Raw genomic sequence first — 20,909 nt, 5'->3', positions numbered from 1 at the left:
TTTACTTGCTCTTCGTAATATGATTTGGCATCTTGTTTTTGGCGATTACCAGCAATTACAATATGACAATCTTTTGGTGAATATTCTCGAGCATCTTGAACATCTGATTGAATATTTTTAAGTGCTGATGGATCCTCAATATCATAAATAATAATAGTACACGCGCTTTCATTAAAATAATTTTTACGACTTTTAAATATATGTTTCACTTGGGATGCATCCCATAATTGAAGTTTAACATCTCTTCCATCAATTTGTATTGTTTTTATAGAAAATGTTACTCCAACTGTAACATCATGGATCGGTTGAAATCGATCTGGATCTATCATCAACAAAATACAAGACATTTCTTCTGTACACCCAGAAAATACAAATTTAAAACTAGTATTAATTTGTTCCTGAAAATCATGTTTCGATTGCTTCATTAAAATTTATTAAACAGTTACGACAGTTGTCTATCGTTTGCTTTTGAATTTTGGATTTAAATGAAAAAAGGGGTTACATGTGATTTTTATGATTGTGGAAATAAATAAGTTTTTCCAGATTCTTTTTTCCTGATTATTTATTATTCACATTATGTAACTCATATTATATACGCATCTATTATTTCATACATGAATATGTATTTAAGTTTACATATACAATTGAAGAAGAAGGAAAAAAACTATATGATAATCCAAAAATACTAAAAAAATTTTGGATGCCTTTACAAGAATCTAATTTTCTACAAGAGAGACTTGTTGATTTGGGAAATATCTGATAGTTATCATAACAAGAAAAAATGTAATGCATTATTTTGAACATCTGTAATGTTGTAGGTAGTCATTAATATTTTATAAAAATACGTATTTTCATAACAACAAAATAAGTAAAATCAAAAAGCATATTCTGAAATAAAATAAATACAATTCGGTAAATCACATTTATATTTCATAGTGAATATCCATATGATTTAAGGAAATAAGTAAATTGACAAACTTTGTTTGATATTTCTGTTTCTTATATGGAAATAGAAGATGCTGTTTTTAATTTTGAGTATGATGGCGAAGATTTTACAATACCATTGAACGATGGAGAATACATACTTCGTGGTTGTGAATGGAGGCCAGAAACACAACCCGAATTTGTTTTAATTTATGTTCATGAACTTGGATCTTTCCTTACAACAAAACATGATATTATAGATATGGTTTTAAAAAATAATGGAGTGTTTCTAGGTTGCGATCATATGGGTCATGGAAGATCTCCTGGACCAAGATGCGGTTGTACAATTGAAGAAATTTGCCAAGAAACAGAACTAGTAATCACAAAAGCACATGAATCATTTCCAGATCTTCCTATATTTCTATATGGATATTCTACTGGTTCCATAGCTTGTTTATTATTAATATTTGAAAAACCACATTTTGTTTCACAATATATTAACAATGTTATTATTGAGTCTCCTTTCATTTCTAGTAATGCTGGAAATAGAATTAATTTTTTGCAAAGTTTTAGAATTATGATTTATTCAAAATTTGCTCCATTCACAATACTAAGTTATTGGGACGATTACAATGGTCCTGACGTTAGCGAAGAGTTTGCAAAAAAAGTTTATGCAACGCCATTGTTTTCTCCATTTTCAACTCCAAGATTTGTAGACTCTATGCTTCATTCAATTACGAAAATTCAACAAAGCATTAGTGACTGGCCCAGCGACATCCATGTTTTATTTTTACAAGGAGAAGCAGATTCGATGGTTGATACCAAAACAAATATTGCATGGATCCAAGATCTAATGGATTTTTCAGCAAAAGGGATTGTTGAATTCAAGCTTTATCCTGGTGCGTCACATGCTCTTGTCAAAACAAAATCACGTTCAATTGTTCTCAAAGACATTTTTGATTTTATATTTTCTCATATTCCTTAATGACTCTTTTGCTTTTTTCTCCCCACATTTATAAATGACACATGAATTTGTTGGTCTCAACACAATTCAGGATTTGCCACTTTTCAATATTTTCTTTGCAAAATTTTCCATTCCATTCAAAATAAATCTCCGGGTGGTTTGTGTCAAAATTGACAGCAACGGTTGGAAAAACCGATTTCAAATTTTCAAATGGAGGACAGCTCTTCATCATCAGAGTCAACAAACTTTTCATCAACATACAGAACAGATCCAGAAGTTATCGGTTGCGCTTTGGTTAGACCTTCACGACCAACATTCATTCATAAATCAAATAGATCATTTTTTCCAAATCAACAGATTCGTCCCAGTTTCGGCTCATTCATGAACGGAAATATAATGAGCACTTATGGAATTACCTCGGAAATATTAGCATAGAATATATACAGCTTTATCCATGAATTTATTTATATTCATATTAAAGATTTCTTTATGTTATTTCCTTTTTTACTTACAGTGTATTGGATTACTACTCTAACCTTTGGATGAGTTTAATCAATTTATTTGTATTCACTACTTTTTTTTTTATCATCATTTTGGCACATTACGGAGGGTTTTGTTCCTTTCAAAGCGTTGTGGAACTGAAGGAGTGTGTTCTTTTTTTGGAAAAGAGCATCATTTGCATTACACTTTCAAGAGGAAACCCAGAACCAAGTTTTTGAAAGGTTATTGAATTGACTGGTTTTTGAGAACAGAATATTGTTTCATGTTTCGCTTAAAACACAGAAAAAGTTTCATGAGCAAAATGTCACTTTCAAAATATTAGCGGCCGTTTATTTGCGATTCCCTCTTGCCTTATGTTCAAGTAACAACTAAAAAACTCAAACATGTAATTGCTTCATTCAAAACATTTGATAAACTATCTCATTGTTTTGAATGTGCAATCCTCCGAGTTGTTGGTCCGCCTGAAGAGTTAATGTTTTTCTTTGATTTTACTTCAAATGTGAACGAAACCTGGTTAAGAACAAAATTATGTAAAAACCAACTCACCAGATAATTATAATCATTCAAATACAACCTCTTCAAAAAATTATTAAAATTTTAAAGTATTTGTTTTATGCAATTGCTGTTGCTTTGTTTTTGTCCAAAATTATAATAGCATGAAACACTGATAAAACTATTTGGTATCTTTAAAAATTGTTTCGATTTAACTTCTTTTTCTAAATTGAAAAATCACTTTATTTATTCTTTGAACAAAAATTCATTTTATTTTGATATGTATAAAATGAATAAAGTAAATATATTTTATTTTTTATTGTTGTAATGGAACGCTTAATCAATAATAATGTTTATTAATAAATTCGGAGACTTCGGATATTTCATAATAAGGATAATTATGTGATGATAATGGATCATCTTTCCGTCAACAATGAAACGAAGTAATACAACCAGAGTTATCTGAAGTAAGTATCCATTTCTCTTAAAGAAGAATAATCTTTGTTTCAATCAGTGATACCAACATTATGAGAGAAGATTTCTTTCATGAAGAAGGTTTAATTGGTTGGTCAATATATAAACTTTTCAAAGTCTACTTTTTGTTTTACCGATAAAGTCTTCGGCGGTTGTGGTCCTCCCTTTTCGAGAATGTCTACCCAAAACAAGACTCTTCTTCAACCAGGACGTTTTGTTATCCTTCTTAATGGCCGCCATGCCGGAAAGAAAGCAATTGTTTTACAAGCATATCCAGAACCAACTGAAGCTCGTAAGTATCCACATGCAGTTGTTATAGGAATCCAAAAATCACCAAAGAAGCTTACAAAGGATATGCCACAAAAGACCCTTGTCAAGCGCACCCAAGTCAAAGTTTTTGTTAAGACTGTCAACTTCAACCATCTTCTTCTTACTCGTCATATGATGAAAGATGAAGACTTCTGGAACAAGGTCAAGCCAGACCAAGTTATCAAGTCCATGGAGGACACTGAACAAAAGAAGGCTGAACTTCAAGCTATCTCAAAAGTTCTTCGTCAGAAGTATCTCAATGGCAAGATGTCATGGTTGTTCAAGCCACTCAAATTCTAAATAAACAGGTTCAATTGAGTTAATCTCCTTGAGGGTATTCTTTTCTTTTGAAGTTAACAAACATTCGCCAAATGTAATAAACCAATGAAATGATGTACGATAGAAATACGTTTATTAATTAAATTTTGAAATGGATGAAGAGGAAGAAGAAGAAGAAAATATTTATGAAGTTGAAGCCATTCTGGATGACAAAGTTTTTAAAAATGGAATTCGAAAGTTTTATATAAAATGGGTTGGATATGATGATCCTAAAGATTTCACTTGGGAACCAATAGAAAACCTTGTAAATTGTCAGGATATCCTTAATGCTTATCTTGCAACAAAAGGACAAGCAAATACACAAAAAAAAACTTTACCAAATATTGATATTAATGCAAAAGATGCAATGTTTTGGCAAATGCAGATTGGAGATACAGTAATGTTAAAGCCTGAGTCATTGTTTTCCACAGAAATAGATTTAGAAAATAATTGGAATTATTCCGAACCATATAAAGAAATTTCTAATGACTACTTCATACAAAAAATATTCAAGGAAGATGAAAAGCTAATGGTTTTGTTGCGTGATTCAAATGGAAATGAAGATGTTTTTGATTATGACATTGTATCTGGTCTCTTCCCAGATGCTCTCATGGATTACATAGAACATAATTTTTTGTTTTAAGACCACTTCCTTGTAATCTCAAATTGTTTAAGAGTAAGCATATTTCATTAAATGTTATTTTTTGGGTTATTTAGATTGATATTTTAAAGTGTAGTCGTTTTTAACAACATAACTAACATTTAATTTGATATATTCCGTGTGTAATTCAGGAAAAAAAATGTGTACGTTAGCCTGACACTTTTTATCTACTCATATGAACGTTATAAGGTTCGATCCTTCTATAACAGATGACTATCCAAAAGATGCACCTCGTCTAGCAAATCCTGACGACGTATTTAAGAAATTCCAAGGCAATTGGTACAATGTTTCCACTGATTATTGGTCAAAGCAAAATCCAAATGTCAATGGAATGCTTGGTGGTTATGAATGGCTTTCTGGTATTGACGTGTTAAACACTGAAGACATAATTAAAAAATATCAAAATATACCACAAAAGACGAAGCTTCCAAAAATGGGCCACCAAATCATTGCTGATTGCGGTGCTGGAATTGGGCGTGTTTCGCAACATGTGTTTTCCTCGTACTTCGATAGCATTGATTTAATTGATCCTATTGCCTCATTTTTAGAAGTCGCGACTCAAAATCTCAAAAGTTCTAATATTCCAATACGTACAATTGTTTCAGGTATCCAAGACTGGACTCCTGACTGCGATTATGATGCCTTTTGGATCCAATGGGCCATTATGTATTTAACTGATGAAGATGCGATCTCATTTTTGAAAAGATGTAAAGCACATCTTAAACCAAATGGATACATTTTTGTAAAGGACAATATTGGAACAAAAAATTTGAAGGAGAAGAAGGAAAACGCAACTTTTTATGAAGAAGATCGGGGAATCTGCAGAACATATGTTCATTATATCGAATTGTTCAAAAACGCTGGTTTGAAATTAATCGAATCTCAGAAACAAACAGGATGGGATCAAGGTTTATTGCCTCTGTACACGTTTGTTCTCAAATAAAAATATTTTTCAAAAGTTCTGGAAAGAATTTTTATAAAATTTGATTTTTCTGTAATTTGTTTATAGCATATAACCATCATATATTGTTTTTTGGCTTAATTTCAAAATTCATAATTTGTTCAAATTTAATAAAGTGGTTGCAGAAAGGTTTCCCAACGATAGAATCGAATGAATAAAAAATCATCGGATTTATATTCAAAAACTGAAGTGTTTGGGAAACCTTTATGCAACCACTTTAATATATAATATTATTCAAATTTTTTCATTTAATATTCGCAATAAATACAGTAAAATTGATCAGAATGTAATCCTTTATTTTTTGATATATGGGTTTTTGTGTCAAGCAATTGTTATGATTTTTGTGGTTTATTATATTTTATAAATGGAATATTTTACTATGTTCTTCATTTATGTAAATAATAACTGTAATACGTTGTGATCAAAAAATGATTGTGATAAATAAGACGAACCTTATTTAGTATTCCTTGCTTTAAAAAAAAATAAAATAAAAATTAAGTTTACATGTAAAAATTGTAATACATGAAAAATTTTTACATTTGAAGAAATATGAAGACCTTTGATATAATGATGTACGACCTGTAATTGAAATTTCGGCACCAAAGAGCTCATAGAAAATAAAATGTTCATAAAATATTCTAACATCTTTTTTGCTAACATGATAGCATTTGATATTTTGATATAAATTTCCAATAATAATATTTCATGTTTAATGTATCAAATATTTCTACTGTTTCATAATATGTTTGAAACCTATCACCAATTCCCTAATTACAATAGAAATAATTTAAGAGCAATTCAAAAAAGAGATTTAATGAAAAGAATGAATTTGGTGAAAATTATTTTTCAGATTAATCTTAATGGTTTAGGAGAAATAAGTTATTTATGTGTTTATTGCCTACGGAAAACGCGCCTTCTCCTAATTGAACGAACATGCGGTACATCCTTCTTTTGAGTAACTTTGATATTTCTTCCATTTAATAAATGACCATTATATGAAAGCGCATTTTGAACAGATTCTTTTTCTTCAAACTCAATGTATGCATATCCTTTTGGTTTGTGTGACCAATGGTCGGTTGGAATTGTACTCCTTTTTATTGCACCACAACAACTGAAATATTCTTCTAGCTTTTCTTTCTTGACAGACCAATCAACATTTCCGACCCAAATTGAGCATTCATCGGATTTGTTATCTGTTGTGAGTTCTGTTGTTTCTTGTGTGACCTTTTCTTGTGGCTGTTCTGCTTTAGCTTTTTCTTCCTCTGTTTTTTTTTTTAGTTCATCAAGCTTTGCCTGATATTTTTTCATTTCATCCTCCTGGTTCATGACTGGGCTTTGTCACTTTTTGATAGACGTTAACACAATGAAATGTTTCATACATGTTAAATAATGACGGTAGCCTCAAATCATTGTTTATGAGGGGATAAAGTTCATCATTCATAGAAAATTACCAATTTGTTTGGAATTTATGGCAAAAATTTAAACATTTAAAAGTTTTGATTGATTGCACAAACTTAATCCTATCAAAAATATCATAGATATTTTGATCATGCTTACTTTGTTAAAATCTATCTTTAAAAGCTACAAATAATGGACATTAAACAAGAGATAGGGAATTATCGGTGTCCTATCGTTCAATTAAATTGATACACTAAGATTCAAATGTATCTACATACAAAGAATGGAAGAAACAAAGAAACTTTTTTATATAAATCAACTCCTAGAAAACTCGGGGAAAGATTTATCTAATTTTTATGAAAAAATTGAAAAACAATTGTAACAACATGTTGTGGATACCAATATCTATTTAATCTCTTACCAAAACGTTATATAGTGTAAGACTCAAAGGTCTATCAGTGATTGGCCTGATAAAAGCGTTTCGTTACACAAGGCAGTGGCATTAGTAACACTTAATTGATATTTTATGAAGATTTACGACCTCTTCAAATTTTCAAAATAACCAGATATCTTTTAGAAAATTTCGTGAATCTTGTAAAAAACTATAAAATATTTTTTAATCTTATTTCTGGATTAAAGAAAAATGATGTTTTCACATGGGTCTACTTATTTTTGTTAATTAAATAATTAAATTCATCAGAGCATTTACTTTTCATTGGGGTTATTGCCCCAAAAGAGGTATAAAGCTCCAATTGAAAAAATCGATCACATAAAATTGAAAAAGTTAAAATGGCATTTTATTTAATTGAAATTTGATAAAAACCCTTGCAATATCTTAAGCCCTTTGTGTCTTTTGATAAAAAAAAATATTTGAAATTTTCACAAGTAATTCATGAATAATAAAACAAAAAGTGACATAAAGAAATGTCAACAATCGGATTAGCACTTACTGGTGATAAAGATGATGAAGAATGTTGTAATCTTTCATTTAAAACAAGAATTATTGCTGGGATAATATGTAGCGGAGTTGGTGTTCTTTTTTCATTTCTTTCATTTATTAGTTTTGCATCTGGTGATTTAGCTGTTTTTGCAGTTGTGTATACACTTGGAATTATTGCATCAATTGGTGGAAGTTTTTTCATTGCTGGACCAAAAAAACATATACATAAGTTAAAAGAAATGGCACATTTAATATCAGCATGTGTTCTTTTAGGTTCAATTATAATGGTTTTTATTTCTTCTTTAGCTATTAAGTCCACTCCTTTAGCTATTATTTTTGTCATTGCTGAAGTCATTTCATTATTCTTTTTTATGCTTACATTATATACAATTGGATGGACTGCTTTCAAAGCATTAATTAAAAAGATATTCAATTGCTAAAATATTTTAATTTATTAAATACCAATTTTGCTTTTATTTATCTAATCTTAAAAATATTTGAAAGTCTTTGCTTGAGATAATCTAATTTATATTATTAAGAAGAAGTAAATTGAAGTGGCTTAACTTTTTCATACAGTAATTTGGTATTCGTCTCATGTTTAAGGTATTATCACAGATAAAAGCAAAAGTACCAAAGACATATTATCCATTTTAAAAATAAAACATTTTCTTTTGCTTTTTGGAAAAATAATGTATTTATATATACACACGCAGCGCATTTGTGGGGAGAAATCTGCCCTTGACGAAAAACACTAATTTTAATATTTTGTTTTAGAATAAATTGGACTGACCCAAAACGCACACAGAGATTACCCAAGCATTCACTTGGTTATTGAGGATGCTTTATTCAATGAATGAGGAAGCATTAACAGTATTCTCTTTGTGAGGTTCCAATGCCGATAGCTGTTTCTTTGCAATACTGAATGCTTTTTTAAACGGTCTGAATGAATATTTTTAGACAAATTTATTTTATTTTTAATTTTTGTGGTCATTCACCACATCCTTAGCGATATATGCTTCATTTCCATTTCTATATGAAAATGAAGATTTGAAATTTAATTAGAATTTTGGTTTGTACTTTTTTTACGATAAATTTACTATTTCTGTTTAGCCTTTTTGTTGTGCATTTTGAATTTCAGTTAAATATTGTTAAAACGTATTCCAAATTATTAAAACCTATTCCAAATTATTCAAATGAATATCTTTTGTATTAACATCAATTCCTTCTTTATCTAAAAGTAATTTTACTATTTCTATATTATTATTTCTAACTGCTATATGAAGTGCTGTTTCAAATTATTAAAACATATATAAAATTATTAAAAAATATCCAAAATTATTCAAATGAATATATTTTGCATTAACATCAATTCCTTCTTTATCTAAAAGTAATTTTACTATTTCTATATTATTATTTCTAACTGCTATATGAAGTGCTGTTTCAAATTATTAAAACATATATAAAATTATTAAAACATATTATAAATTATTCATATGAATATTTTTTGCATTAACATCAATTCCTTCTTTATCTAAAAGTAATTTTACTATTTCTATATTATTATTTCTAACTGCTATATGAAATGCTGTCTCAAATTATTAAAACATATAAAAAATTATTAAAACATATAAAAAATTATTAAAACATATATAAAATTATTCAAATGAATAGTTTTTTCATTAACATCAATTCCTTCTTTATCTAAAAGTAATTTTACTATTTCTATATTATTATTTCTAACTACTATATGAAGTGCTGTTTCAAATTATTAAAACATATTTCAAATTATTAAAACGTATCCAAAATTATTCATATGAATATTTTTTGCATTAACATCAATTCCTTCTTTATCTAAAAGTAATTTTACTATTTCTATATTATTATTTCTAACTGCTATATGAAATGCTGTCTCAAATTATTAAAACATATAAAAAATTATTAAAACATATATAAAATTATTCAAATGAATAGTTTTTTCATTAACATCAATTCCTTCTTTATCTAAAAGTAATTTTACTATTTCTATATTATTATTTCTAACTACTATATGAAGTGCTGTTTCAAATTATTAAAACATATTTCAAATTATTAAAACGTATCCAAAATTATTAAAACATATAAAAAATTATTAAAACATATTCCAAATTATTCAAATGAATATCTTTTGCATTAACATCAATTCCTTTATCTAATAGTAATTTTACTATTCCTATATTATTATTTTTAACTGCTATATGAAGTGCAGTTCCAAATTATTAAAACATATTACAAATTATTAAAACATATTCTAAATTATTCAAATAAATAGTTTTTGCATTAACATTAATTCCTTCTTTATCTAAAATATATTTCACAAGTTCAATATTTCCTGATTCTGAAGCAAATAGCAAAATGTCTATTGGAATTTGATTATTTTGAAGGTAATATCTAATTAAATATAAATTTCCATTTCTTGCTGATTCATTTATATTATCAGCATGAACATTAATTCCTTCTTCTTCAAAATATTTTGGAATTTCATAATTATCTTTTTTTAATACAAAAACTTACCAAATAATATGGCTGTATTTTCTCTAATTTGTTTTCATAAAGATATTTAAAGATATCATTTAGATGAAACTTAATTGCTGTTTCATCTGCATTTTGAAAAGATGAATGATTTTGCTCACTTAAATGAATGATTTCTTCATTTCCACCTGCAACTGCATATTTACCTGTATTTTCTAATTTTGCTCCATTCATAAGTAAATATTTAAAACATTTAACAGAAGAAAAAAATGCTGCATAATCAATTAGTGTGACATTTGGTTTGTTAATAAATGAATACCTTTCATAAAGTGATGGTTCAATTGTTTGATTAAAATCAAAATTTGTTTGTGATGATAATTCTTGAAGTTTTTCTATTTCATCTTTTCGAATTATTTTCGCAATTTCATTTGGATTATCTCCTTCTATAATTAATTTCTTATGAAGTTCCCAATCATTCTTTGATAGTTCTTCATAATTATCAAAAAAGTATTTTTCAAATGGACCATCATTTCTCTTTTTGTTTTCTGTTTCTGTTTTATAATGAGCAAAATATTTTGAATTAATATTTTTAGTAATATTTTTATCAACCAAATTTTGTATGATCATTTTCTCTATTATATAATATAATTCTTGCATGTTGATTGTAGAAATACGTTTGATAAAAGTTGATATTAATTAAAATATATATACCAATGTTATTTATTTAATGCAAGAGTATTATATTCAAATATAAATAATAATAAGAAAAATATATTTGAAAACAGGTTTTTCATGTTCCAACTTTTTAGGACTTTTCTATGCTTTTTGATCGTATTTTCTTGTTATAAACATTTTTATCTCCAAATCAAATAATAATATGGTAACATCAATTGGAATTATTATGTTGTTTATTATATTCCAAAATCAATTTTCATGATTTTTTGATTTTGAAATGAATAGAACTCAAAATTAACTGAATATAAATCAAAATTGATAAAAAATTTAAATATATCATATAATTCTAAAAAATGTGTATGATAGAGAGAGATTCCAACTTTTCAATTTATAGTGAAATTGATTATCTATCATAAAAAAATTAATATCAGAATAATGAAGTATTTAACAAATAGCATTTATAATTGTAAATATTTTTTTGGTTTACAGATTAAAATTATAAATGTATATCGATATTTTGACAAAACAATATTTTTTCGGTGGCGACCGTTTGGAGTACAACCTTAAACGTTTGATATTTGAATTGTTTACAAATAACGATAAATGCAATCATTCATAGTTAATTTTTAACTTTTTCTTGATGGGCAACATCTCTGAGTATATTGCCAAAATCAAGAACTTAATAAGTCAATTCAAAAAGGAAACTAAAGTATGTTATATATTTTATCACATGATTGTTTATTTTTATGAACATGTTAATGGATTTATCAATACTCTTAAAAAGGAAGAAGAAGCTGATAAAGAAAATAAGAAGGTAACTGAAGAAGAAATTCCTTATCTTGCAAATATAGAGCAAATTTTACACAAAGTTTTAGAAGTAATCAAGGATTTTCTACCTGAAAATTGGTTTGAAAAACTTGTTATGGTTCATAGTGATGATATACTATATTATCCAAATTGTATTGCCAAATGGCGTGAAGAATTCAAACATGAATTAATTCATTTTGAAGCGAAATTTGGAGAAAAATTTCAAATAGAATATAAAGCTGAACAAGATGATATTAATTTATCATATGACTTCAATCAAATTCTCAAATATCTTCAAGAATACAAACCAACATCAGATGAAGAAACCAAAAAACGAGAATTAACTCTTAAAACGATTCTAGTCAAAAGGCTTTATATCACACGTGCTAAGAAAGAGGAGATTGATCGTAAGTTAAGTGGTGTTAAACACATCAATATTGAAAATGAAGATATTTTTATTCATGAAAATGAAATTCTAGGTACTGGAGGTTTTGGCACTGTTTACCGTGGTACTGTTCTTAAGACATCAGAGATTGTTGCAGTTAAAGAAATTCGAAGTGATAGAATTTCAGTGAACTCTATTTTATCGTTTTGTATTGAAGTTCTCACCATGGATAAAGCTCGCTTCCCTTTTGTTATTGAGCTCGTTGGTGCACATCTTTACTACCCGAATCGGATTTACACTCGTTATTGCTCAGGACGTTCACTTTTTGAGAGACTTCACCGCTCCAAACAAATCGATCACCCACCGTTAACGCCATCCCAACTCACCAAAATCGCCTATCAAGTTGCTGTTGGGATGTCTTATCTCCATGAGACAAAGATTGTTCATCGTGATCTTAAAACTCTTAATATTTTACTTGATTCATATGATAATGCTTATGTAGCTGACTTTGGATTAAGTGGTAAAACAGAAGGAAATGATATGGTAGCTGATGTTGGAACACCTAATTATACAGCGCCTGAAATTTTAACTCGAAATCATTATGGATCTAAAGTTGATGTTTATTCATATGCTATAGTTCTTTGGGAGATGTTAATGAAGAATGTACCATTTGCAGACTTAACAAAAGATCAAATTTATGATCATATTGTTACACATAATTGGCGTCTACTTTTACCTCCAGAATCCCCCAAAGGCCTTAAAAAGCTCATTACTCAATGTTGGAGTAAGAATCCCAAAGAACGCCCCACATTTAAAGAGATTGTTTCCATGTTTGATAGTGGTCAAATCTTCTTTCCTAACAGTGAGCCTCTTAATTTCAAAGAGATTAAGAATGAACATCATTGTCCTCCTCTTAATTATGACTATTTATTCAAAGTATTACATGATCCACAACATAAATATTTTTCTAGTATTGTCACATTTATCTATAAAAACATGGACAGTGTCTTAAAGAAGAAGTTACGCGACTCCAAAATCATTGATGAATTAGTTAGTTCCAAGACCAATTTTCCATCGATCTTATTATTAGCAAGTAAAATTCTCATCAAAGATTACGAAGAATATTCGACATTTCTTCGTAAAGGTGGTGAAAACATGTTTAAGACCACCTTAGAAATGCATACTAAAGAAGGTAACATCTCTGCGTTAATCTTTGCTACATCTATACCACAAGATTTATTATGTCAACGAATGTTAATATTTTTAACACAAATTATACATTTAATTGGTGAAAGAGATCCTACGCCTAATGAATATATATTAAAATTCATATCAAGTTTTAAAGATAATATTATTCAATCACGAACTTATATGCCAATTATCTCTGAATCATTACCATATGTTACTAAAGATGATATTAATGATGAGAAAACATTTACTGCTATTTCGAACATCGTAATATTATGTTCGGAATATTTATGTTCCCAAAACTTTAAGAACAAATTTACAAAAGAACAATTACGAATATTTGCAGATTTTATTATCCCGAAATATAAAGTTAAAAAGAAGTTCATTGAATGTATTATTAAGTTATTAAAGAATGATTCAGAAATATTACCAAAATTAATACGTAATATTTTAGAGTCATTAACAAAGAACAAAAACTTAAGTGTAATATTCCGTAACTTAATCTTAGACATCGAAAAGAATACGCCACATGTCTTAGATCAATTAATATTAGATTCCACATTTCTTTCGATATTATCTAATTGTATAAAATCATCCGAGAACACTTCGATACATTTATTTTTATTATTTTGTTTATCGAAACGTAATGAAGCACCACGTCAAATAAGTGAACATGAAATCCTTAAAACGTTATTAGAGATGAAAGAATATAATACACCTCGACTACAAATTCTTTCAGCGTTAACTATCTCTGAAGAATTTTGTCGTAATGAAGAAGCCATCGAACGAATTGTATTATTATTAGCTTCATCATTATCTGGAGATCAAACCATGGTCAATGCTGCGATACGCTTAATATTATCAATGTCTATGCATGAATTAGGATGTCATATCTTAGATGAGAATGATATCTTAGAGATATTTGTACAATTATTAATATCATCATCAATCATTGATACTAATTCATCATATACAATACTCATGAACGTAATACAATATAACATTGAAATACCTCAAATATCTTTAGTTGCGTCATGTTTATTACATTCATTATTATATGAGTTCTCATTAAAACAAACAATTCTCGATACCTTAGTTGCAATAGTAAAGGCAGACCCAACTTGTGTGCAAGTGGAGGACTTAAAGATGTACATACTAAGGATAACGAGACAAGATACACCTGTAATAGTATTACAATCATTCAGATTACTCGCAGCTGTAGATAAGGAGAAGCTGATAAAACCAGACGTGTTCAACGAGATACTCCAGTCAATAAGTCAGGTTCTGAGAGAGCCAAACTTCCATTACCCGAAGATAATAAAGGCGGCGCTAATGATATTAGAAACAATGTCCGAGAAAGTGGCACTCGACGACTTCTTTAGATCAATTAGACTGATCGATTACGTAGAAAACGTGTTGACGTTCCTCCCAGAAAATGATAAGAGAGCGGAGTACATGAGATCGTTCGTGGAGAAGTGGAAAGATAAAGAGGAAATGAAAACGCAGACATTTTGATGAAAGAAATATTGCTTTTTATGATAAAGAAAAATTGTGAAACTGTGTTCGGGTTTGTATCAATTTGGTGAGGATGTACGTTCATTTTTAACATAAATTTGTCGAATGTAAAGTTCACTCTCCAACGTTGGAGAGTGAAATTAATTCTGATTTTGTTTCCTATTTATAATTTTATGTGCTCTTCGTTGCCCAATATGCCAAAGTTATATCAACTGGTTTTTAAAATGGTTAAAATAGCAATTTTCAAAATGGTTATAATCAATGTTTAAAAACAAAATACCAGAACTTCGATGGACCGAAGTGAGCGAGTGATTTTTATCCTGAAAATAATATATGTATACATATATGTAGCAATAGTTAATGAAAATCTGAATGAGACATTATGAACAATACATTATCCCACAGTTAAACTTTATGTGTATTACACATCTATTTGCAATAAATTATATAATAAAACTTCTGCGTAAAATTTCAAAAATTAAGTTAGAAAAAAAATATTTAATTTAGATTTTTCATAAGGGATTAATTTATCAAAACATTATTTTGTTTATTTAATATGATACATTTGGGAGTATATTTTCTAAATATAAGATCTATTAACAAATTTGGTATAAAGATAATTTCATTTTAATAATGGAGAACGTTAAATCAATTCACGTTGTCTACTTCTCTCAGCTGTAATTTGGTTGTTGGAAATGGTGGTGAAAATAGATATGTCTTTGTATATGATTTCTTCAAGTTTAGCGGATATCCAAAAAGTACTTTTTTTTAACTATTGCAATTTCACTAAGAACATAATCATTTTGAAGTCATTAAAAAATTTGGATTTACTTTTACAACCAAATAAAGGAAAAAGCTCTAATTTTATATCAAAATTATCGCTTGTAAAAATAGTAAAACAACATTGGTTATATATAAATCCAACTTTTTTTCATTTCTTTATCAACTTCATTCAAATCCTACCAAAAATTATTGGAACAATTATATTCTATTTAATTATATTAGTTTTTACTGCGCTTTTCCTTAATGTAATTAGCTATTTTTTTAAATTAATACTTCAAAGATTTTGTATCAAAGAGAACTTTAAGAACAACATTATTTCTCTTTGTTTTATAATATTTTTTAAGCAAGCTTTTGAAGTCTTTGATTTATCGAATGGAACACTTGTGATTTCAAATTATAGCGAATATTCTAATAAAAACGTTTATCAAAATGCGTCTCATGTTATAATTTATGGTGGAATAGTGAATATACAATCCTATGATTTCTCTAACTGGGAGTCTCTCGTTTCTGTTGAAATCGGTCATACAATAACGTCAATTATGAAGTATGCATTTTCATCATGTAAAAAATTAGAAATTATTTTATTTGGAATTTTTGTTCAAAAAATTGGAAATTATGCATTTCAAAATTGTATTTCATTAAGAAATATCACAATTCCAAAATCAGTAACATCAATTGGATATAATGTTTTTATGGGATGTAATCATCTTGAATTTATCAATGTATCTGATCAAAATACTTGTTATATGAATGATAATAACGGAATTTTATATAACAATAAATATTCAATTATTGTTTTTTATCCAGAAGGAATTTCATTCAAAACATTTGAAATACCAAACACGGTTTCAATAATTTATGGTTATTCATTCTATCGTCATCCATCGATAATGAATATTATAATTCCTGATTCCGTTACAACAATTAAGTCTTATGCTTTTCATACTTGTAGCAAATTAAAAACAGTGGCAATGGGGGAAAATGTAAATGTTATTCAAAGTAATGCATTTCAAAACTGTATATCAATAAAAAATGTTACAATTCCAGATAAAGTGACATTCATTGATTCTTATGCATTCCAGTTTTGCTCTGAATTAGAAACACTAATTATAGGAGAAAGTGTGAATGAAATTGGATCCAGAGCATTTCAAAACTGTGAGAATCTCAAATGTATTTATTTTAAAGGTTATGAATGTCCAAATTTAAATAGTCTTGCTTTTGATAATGTTAATACAACATATGTTATGACATCTGTGTTATTCCATGGAACAAATTTTGGCCCACTTCAAGTATCATTGGGTACGCCAATTGATGAATGCTTTCAATATCCATGGCCAACAACTACATTTACATCAACAAAATCATTTACGAAATCGAATACTTTCAGCATATCAAATTCTTTTACACTTACTATGTCGAATACATTTTCTAATTCAGAATCCTTTACTAAGTCAAATACTTTCAGCATGTCAATTTCTTTTACACTTACTATGTCGAATACATTTTCTAATTCAGATTCATTTACTAAATCAAATATTTTTAGAGAAACAATTCTTGTAAATTCAGGATTGTATTCACTAACATTAACTCATTCTTTATACATTACTCGAACATTAACTGTTATCAACTCATTTTTATCAAATACATTATCATTTACTTTAATATTATCAAGTTATACTTTTATTTTCACCGAAATTGTATTTTTTGATTACACAATATATCGATATTCATCATATTATTCTTATTATTATAATTTCTTTGATGCAATTATTCAAACTGAATCACAACAAAATTCGAATATTTCAAAAAGTGTTTTAGTTGGTATTACATGTGGATCAGTTATAATTCTTCTTTTGATTATAGGAATTATAATTTTTATTACTCGACGAAGTAAAAAACAAATTTCATCTCAAAGTTCTAATAAAAACGATGAATTTTCTTCATCAGATGGAAAAGGAAAAACTGAATTCATTGACAAAGAATTTAATAATACTCTCAATAACGAAAATGATCAATGGATATAATTTGCTCTAAAATTTGTTTCATAACATGATAAAGTTCAAAAATACACAAACAGAGTTCCACTTTTTGACTACTGCAAACCCTTAAAATAAAAAACGATAGAATTCAAACATTTTTCTGCCCACAAAACCGTAATCTTTCAATTTTTGAATTAAATATATATCGCACAAAAAACACATCACAAAAATGGAAAATTACCTAAAACCTGAAGATGTCGAATTCTTGATTTCTCCTCCTCTAAGTGGTCTTGATTCAGAAGTTACTCATTATGTACAAAATATGAAAATTAGAAATCAACTTTTTCATATTCAACGTATAAATAAGTACCTTAATGAATTATATCAAGTGTACCCGAACGGCAACCCTACTTTGTTTTTTGTTGCATATGAGATGAGTTCAAATGATAATTACAAATTATTTGAAAATCTTAAAAACCCTCATTTTATTGTTAAACTTCAAGGTGAAGGCCAAATGTTAGGAATATGTTCTTAAATAGTCATTTCTAAAAGAAAAATATTGTACTTCTCTAACATTTTTTTAATTTAAATTAAAATGAGAAAACCTAAATTTTTTATCTTTAAATTTTAATAGGATTCCCATCAAAAAAATTTTATTTTACTAAACGTGATTCAAATTTTAAAAATTAAGATCTTAATTTGATCATCTTAATTTGCTAATTCTCCAAACATCAGCAGAGGGAATTTCCAAGTGTATGATTTATTGGTTGTAAATGGTTGTTATATTAACTATGTTGAAGTTCTGAAATTCTTGTTATTTCAAAAAAAGTGCTATTTCGGTGCCAAAAAACCGTAATTATAAAATGTTTCGAAACCTACTTGAAAAAGCATCAAATGCTGTAAATTATGTTATATCTAGCGATAAAATAACGGATCCTGAATATGATGCAGCTGAGCAAGAATTAAAAAAACTTTCACTCGAAACAGATAAAATTATTGGTTATTTAATTAAGTTACAAACGCATCTTGAAAAACTTTCTAGAACTTCAGCTAACCTTGGTGAAGATGTTGACAAATGGTTTATTGATGCTCCTCAAGAATCGAAATTGAAGGCAAAAACATTTTTAAGCGTTGGCAAGCATTTTGATGCTTTAACAGTTAACTTCCTACATCCAAGGCTTGAGCCACATGTTATTTCCATATTGTCAAATTACCAGGCCGAAGTATTAAATATGGAAAAAGTGAAGAAAGATCGAAAGAAGGCTTTAGACAAGTATCAAAAAACTCTTTCCGCTAAAGATGCAACAGAAGATCAAAAAGCAAAAGACAGGGAAGAATACGAAAAGTTAAATCAAGAATTCATAACAAATGTTAAATCATTATCAGAAAGACGTGCAAAAGAGTTGGAAATTCCATTCAGAAACTTTACATGTATTATGTCCCAATATTTAATGCAAGTTTTCACAGAGATTCAAAAATTTAGAACGACATTTCCACCAGAATTGTTCCAAAAAGATGAACCAAAAAATGCAGCTGAGTAAATGATTTATTTTCTTTTTTGCTTTTCGAAATTTTTATCCAATTTTGAACTTTAAAATTTTAAACACATTCTTCAGGCCCAGATTTAATGCTTAAAAAACCCATAGTTTTAATATCTCTTGTTCAGTCTCAAGATGAAATTGTATTAATTTTCTATTTTATACAATTAAAAATTTGATTTTCCCCTATTCAAAAGAACCATATAATCCAGATTTTTTCATCACCTCAATAAATTCATTTTTCCCTACTTCACCATCGAGATCACGATCAGCTTCTTTAATCATTTCTCGAAGTTCTTCATCTGTAAGATTTTCACCAAGCTCAAGAGTGGCTGCTTTTAAGTCTTTTAGCGATATTTTCCCGTTTCTGTCTTTATCGAATAATTCAAATGTTTTTAAGATTTCATCCAAAGGATCCCTTTGAAGTATTTTTTCTCCAACAATTTCAGTAAACTGACTAAAATCTATGGATGGGCTATTTTTGCCAGCTACCTTTGCAATCATTTCTCGAACTTCTTCCCGAGATAAATCAAATCCAAGTGCTCGCAAAGCTACTTTTAATTCTTTAGCATCAATACTTCCTGATCCGTCTGAGTCAAACTGGTCAAAAGCTTCTCGAATTTCTTGCTTTTGTTCTTCAGAAAGCTCTTGTTTGCTTTGGTTCATTATTTTAACGTATACCAAATCACTTCACCAAAAAAATCTTCTTTAAAAACCATCTAATTACAGGTAAAAACATCCTCCGAATTGGTATCTAGTTAACTCTTTTATTGCCACTTGAAATTCTAAAATGATAAGCACGTATACAAAAAAATGGCAACTTGACTACAAAAAAGCTCTATCGGATATTATCGTAATCACAAAATGTTTCAATATAAAAGTGAGTTTTTTGTATTCTTCTTTTAAAATTAATGTTTCGTTTGATTTTTGAAAAATTCTAATGCCACCGCATAAAAAGAAATATTCTTGGGATCAATTACACAACCGCAGACCAAACCTCCAAATCCTCTCAATCGATTTTTGAAGGGTAAATTTCGAACGATAGGAAACGATCCCGCTTTTTCAAAGAAATATTATTAATTATCATGAAATCTAACCGACGTACAAATATATTTAATGCCTATTCAAATATGGCGACAAACTTAGTCAAAACTGAACGATTAGATATTGATAAATAAAATAAAATTATTTAAAGTAGCACTTTTGTATTTCTAAAGGAATTGTGATGTGAAAAATGATCGTTGTACATGACAAGCTTTAGAGATCTCTAAAATGCCAATATGGCAGTATTGCCACCGTTGAAGAGTTTAGTTCCTAGTGTAAATGTTACATAGGTGTCATTTTTATCCAAGATAATATAAATAGTTTTAAAAAATTGGTAATGTTTAAAAAGAAAAATTGGCAAACACATAATCAAAATTATAGTAGAAATTCAAAGAAAACATATTAATTTTAATGTGTTATTTCTTTTCTAGCTTTTATTGGAAATATTTTCTTCTCCATCGAAAAATTTACAAAAACGTTCTGCTAAAACAAAATAACGTTCGCCCGCTTTTTGATTACTTGCAATTTTCGGTTACAATTGGGTT

General features: G+C 28.1%; 6 protein-coding genes across 6 annotated transcripts; 4 read left to right on the top strand and 2 right to left on the bottom strand.

Annotated features, from left to right (window-relative positions):
• Window positions 1-3,529: 3,529 nt before the first annotated feature.
• On the top strand, window positions 3,530-3,964 carry GO595_003110 (ribosomal protein L27e; the record flags this gene model as incomplete). Its single annotated transcript, XM_067916095.1, has 1 exon — window positions 3,530-3,964. The coding sequence occupies one exon, from the start codon at window positions 3,530-3,532 to the stop codon at window positions 3,962-3,964; it is 435 nt and encodes a 144-aa protein (XP_067776911.1).
• An 854-nt stretch (window positions 3,965-4,818) lies between these two features.
• On the top strand, window positions 4,819-5,586 carry GO595_003109 (Alpha N-terminal protein methyltransferase 1; the record flags this gene model as incomplete). The annotated part of the gene is made up of 1 exon (XM_067916094.1): window positions 4,819-5,586. One exon carries the CDS (start codon window positions 4,819-4,821, stop codon window positions 5,584-5,586), a length of 768 nt encoding a protein of 255 aa, XP_067776910.1.
• Window positions 5,587-6,495: 909 nt separating this feature from the next.
• GO595_003108 (poly(A) binding protein Pab2) lies at window positions 6,496-6,930 on the bottom strand (the record flags this gene model as incomplete). The annotated part of the gene is made up of 1 exon (XM_067916093.1): window positions 6,496-6,930. One exon carries the CDS (start codon window positions 6,928-6,930, stop codon window positions 6,496-6,498), a length of 435 nt encoding a protein of 144 aa, XP_067776909.1.
• A 4,925-nt stretch (window positions 6,931-11,855) lies between these two features.
• On the top strand, window positions 11,856-15,020 carry GO595_003107 (TKL family protein kinase; the record flags this gene model as incomplete). Its single annotated transcript, XM_067916092.1, has 1 exon — window positions 11,856-15,020. One exon carries the CDS (start codon window positions 11,856-11,858, stop codon window positions 15,018-15,020), a length of 3,165 nt encoding a protein of 1,054 aa, XP_067776908.1.
• Window positions 15,021-18,645: 3,625 nt separating this feature from the next.
• On the top strand, window positions 18,646-19,323 carry GO595_003106 (uncharacterized protein; the record flags this gene model as incomplete). The annotated part of the gene is made up of 1 exon (XM_067916091.1): window positions 18,646-19,323. One exon carries the CDS (start codon window positions 18,646-18,648, stop codon window positions 19,321-19,323), a length of 678 nt encoding a protein of 225 aa, XP_067776907.1.
• A 183-nt stretch (window positions 19,324-19,506) lies between these two features.
• On the bottom strand, window positions 19,507-19,986 carry GO595_003105 (centrin; the record flags this gene model as incomplete). Its single annotated transcript, XM_067916089.1, has 1 exon — window positions 19,507-19,986. One exon carries the CDS (start codon window positions 19,984-19,986, stop codon window positions 19,507-19,509), a length of 480 nt encoding a protein of 159 aa, XP_067776906.1.
• Window positions 19,987-20,909: the final 923 nt, after the last annotated feature.

The sequence above is a fragment of the Histomonas meleagridis genome (genome assembly GCF_020186115.1).
Source record: "Histomonas meleagridis strain 2922-C6/04-10x chromosome Unknown contig_20, whole genome shotgun sequence".
Classification (NCBI taxonomy): domain Eukaryota; phylum Parabasalia; order Tritrichomonadida; family Dientamoebidae; genus Histomonas; species Histomonas meleagridis.
Note: the sequence above shows the minus strand (reverse complement) of the source record. Positions and strands in the feature narration are given on the sequence as shown.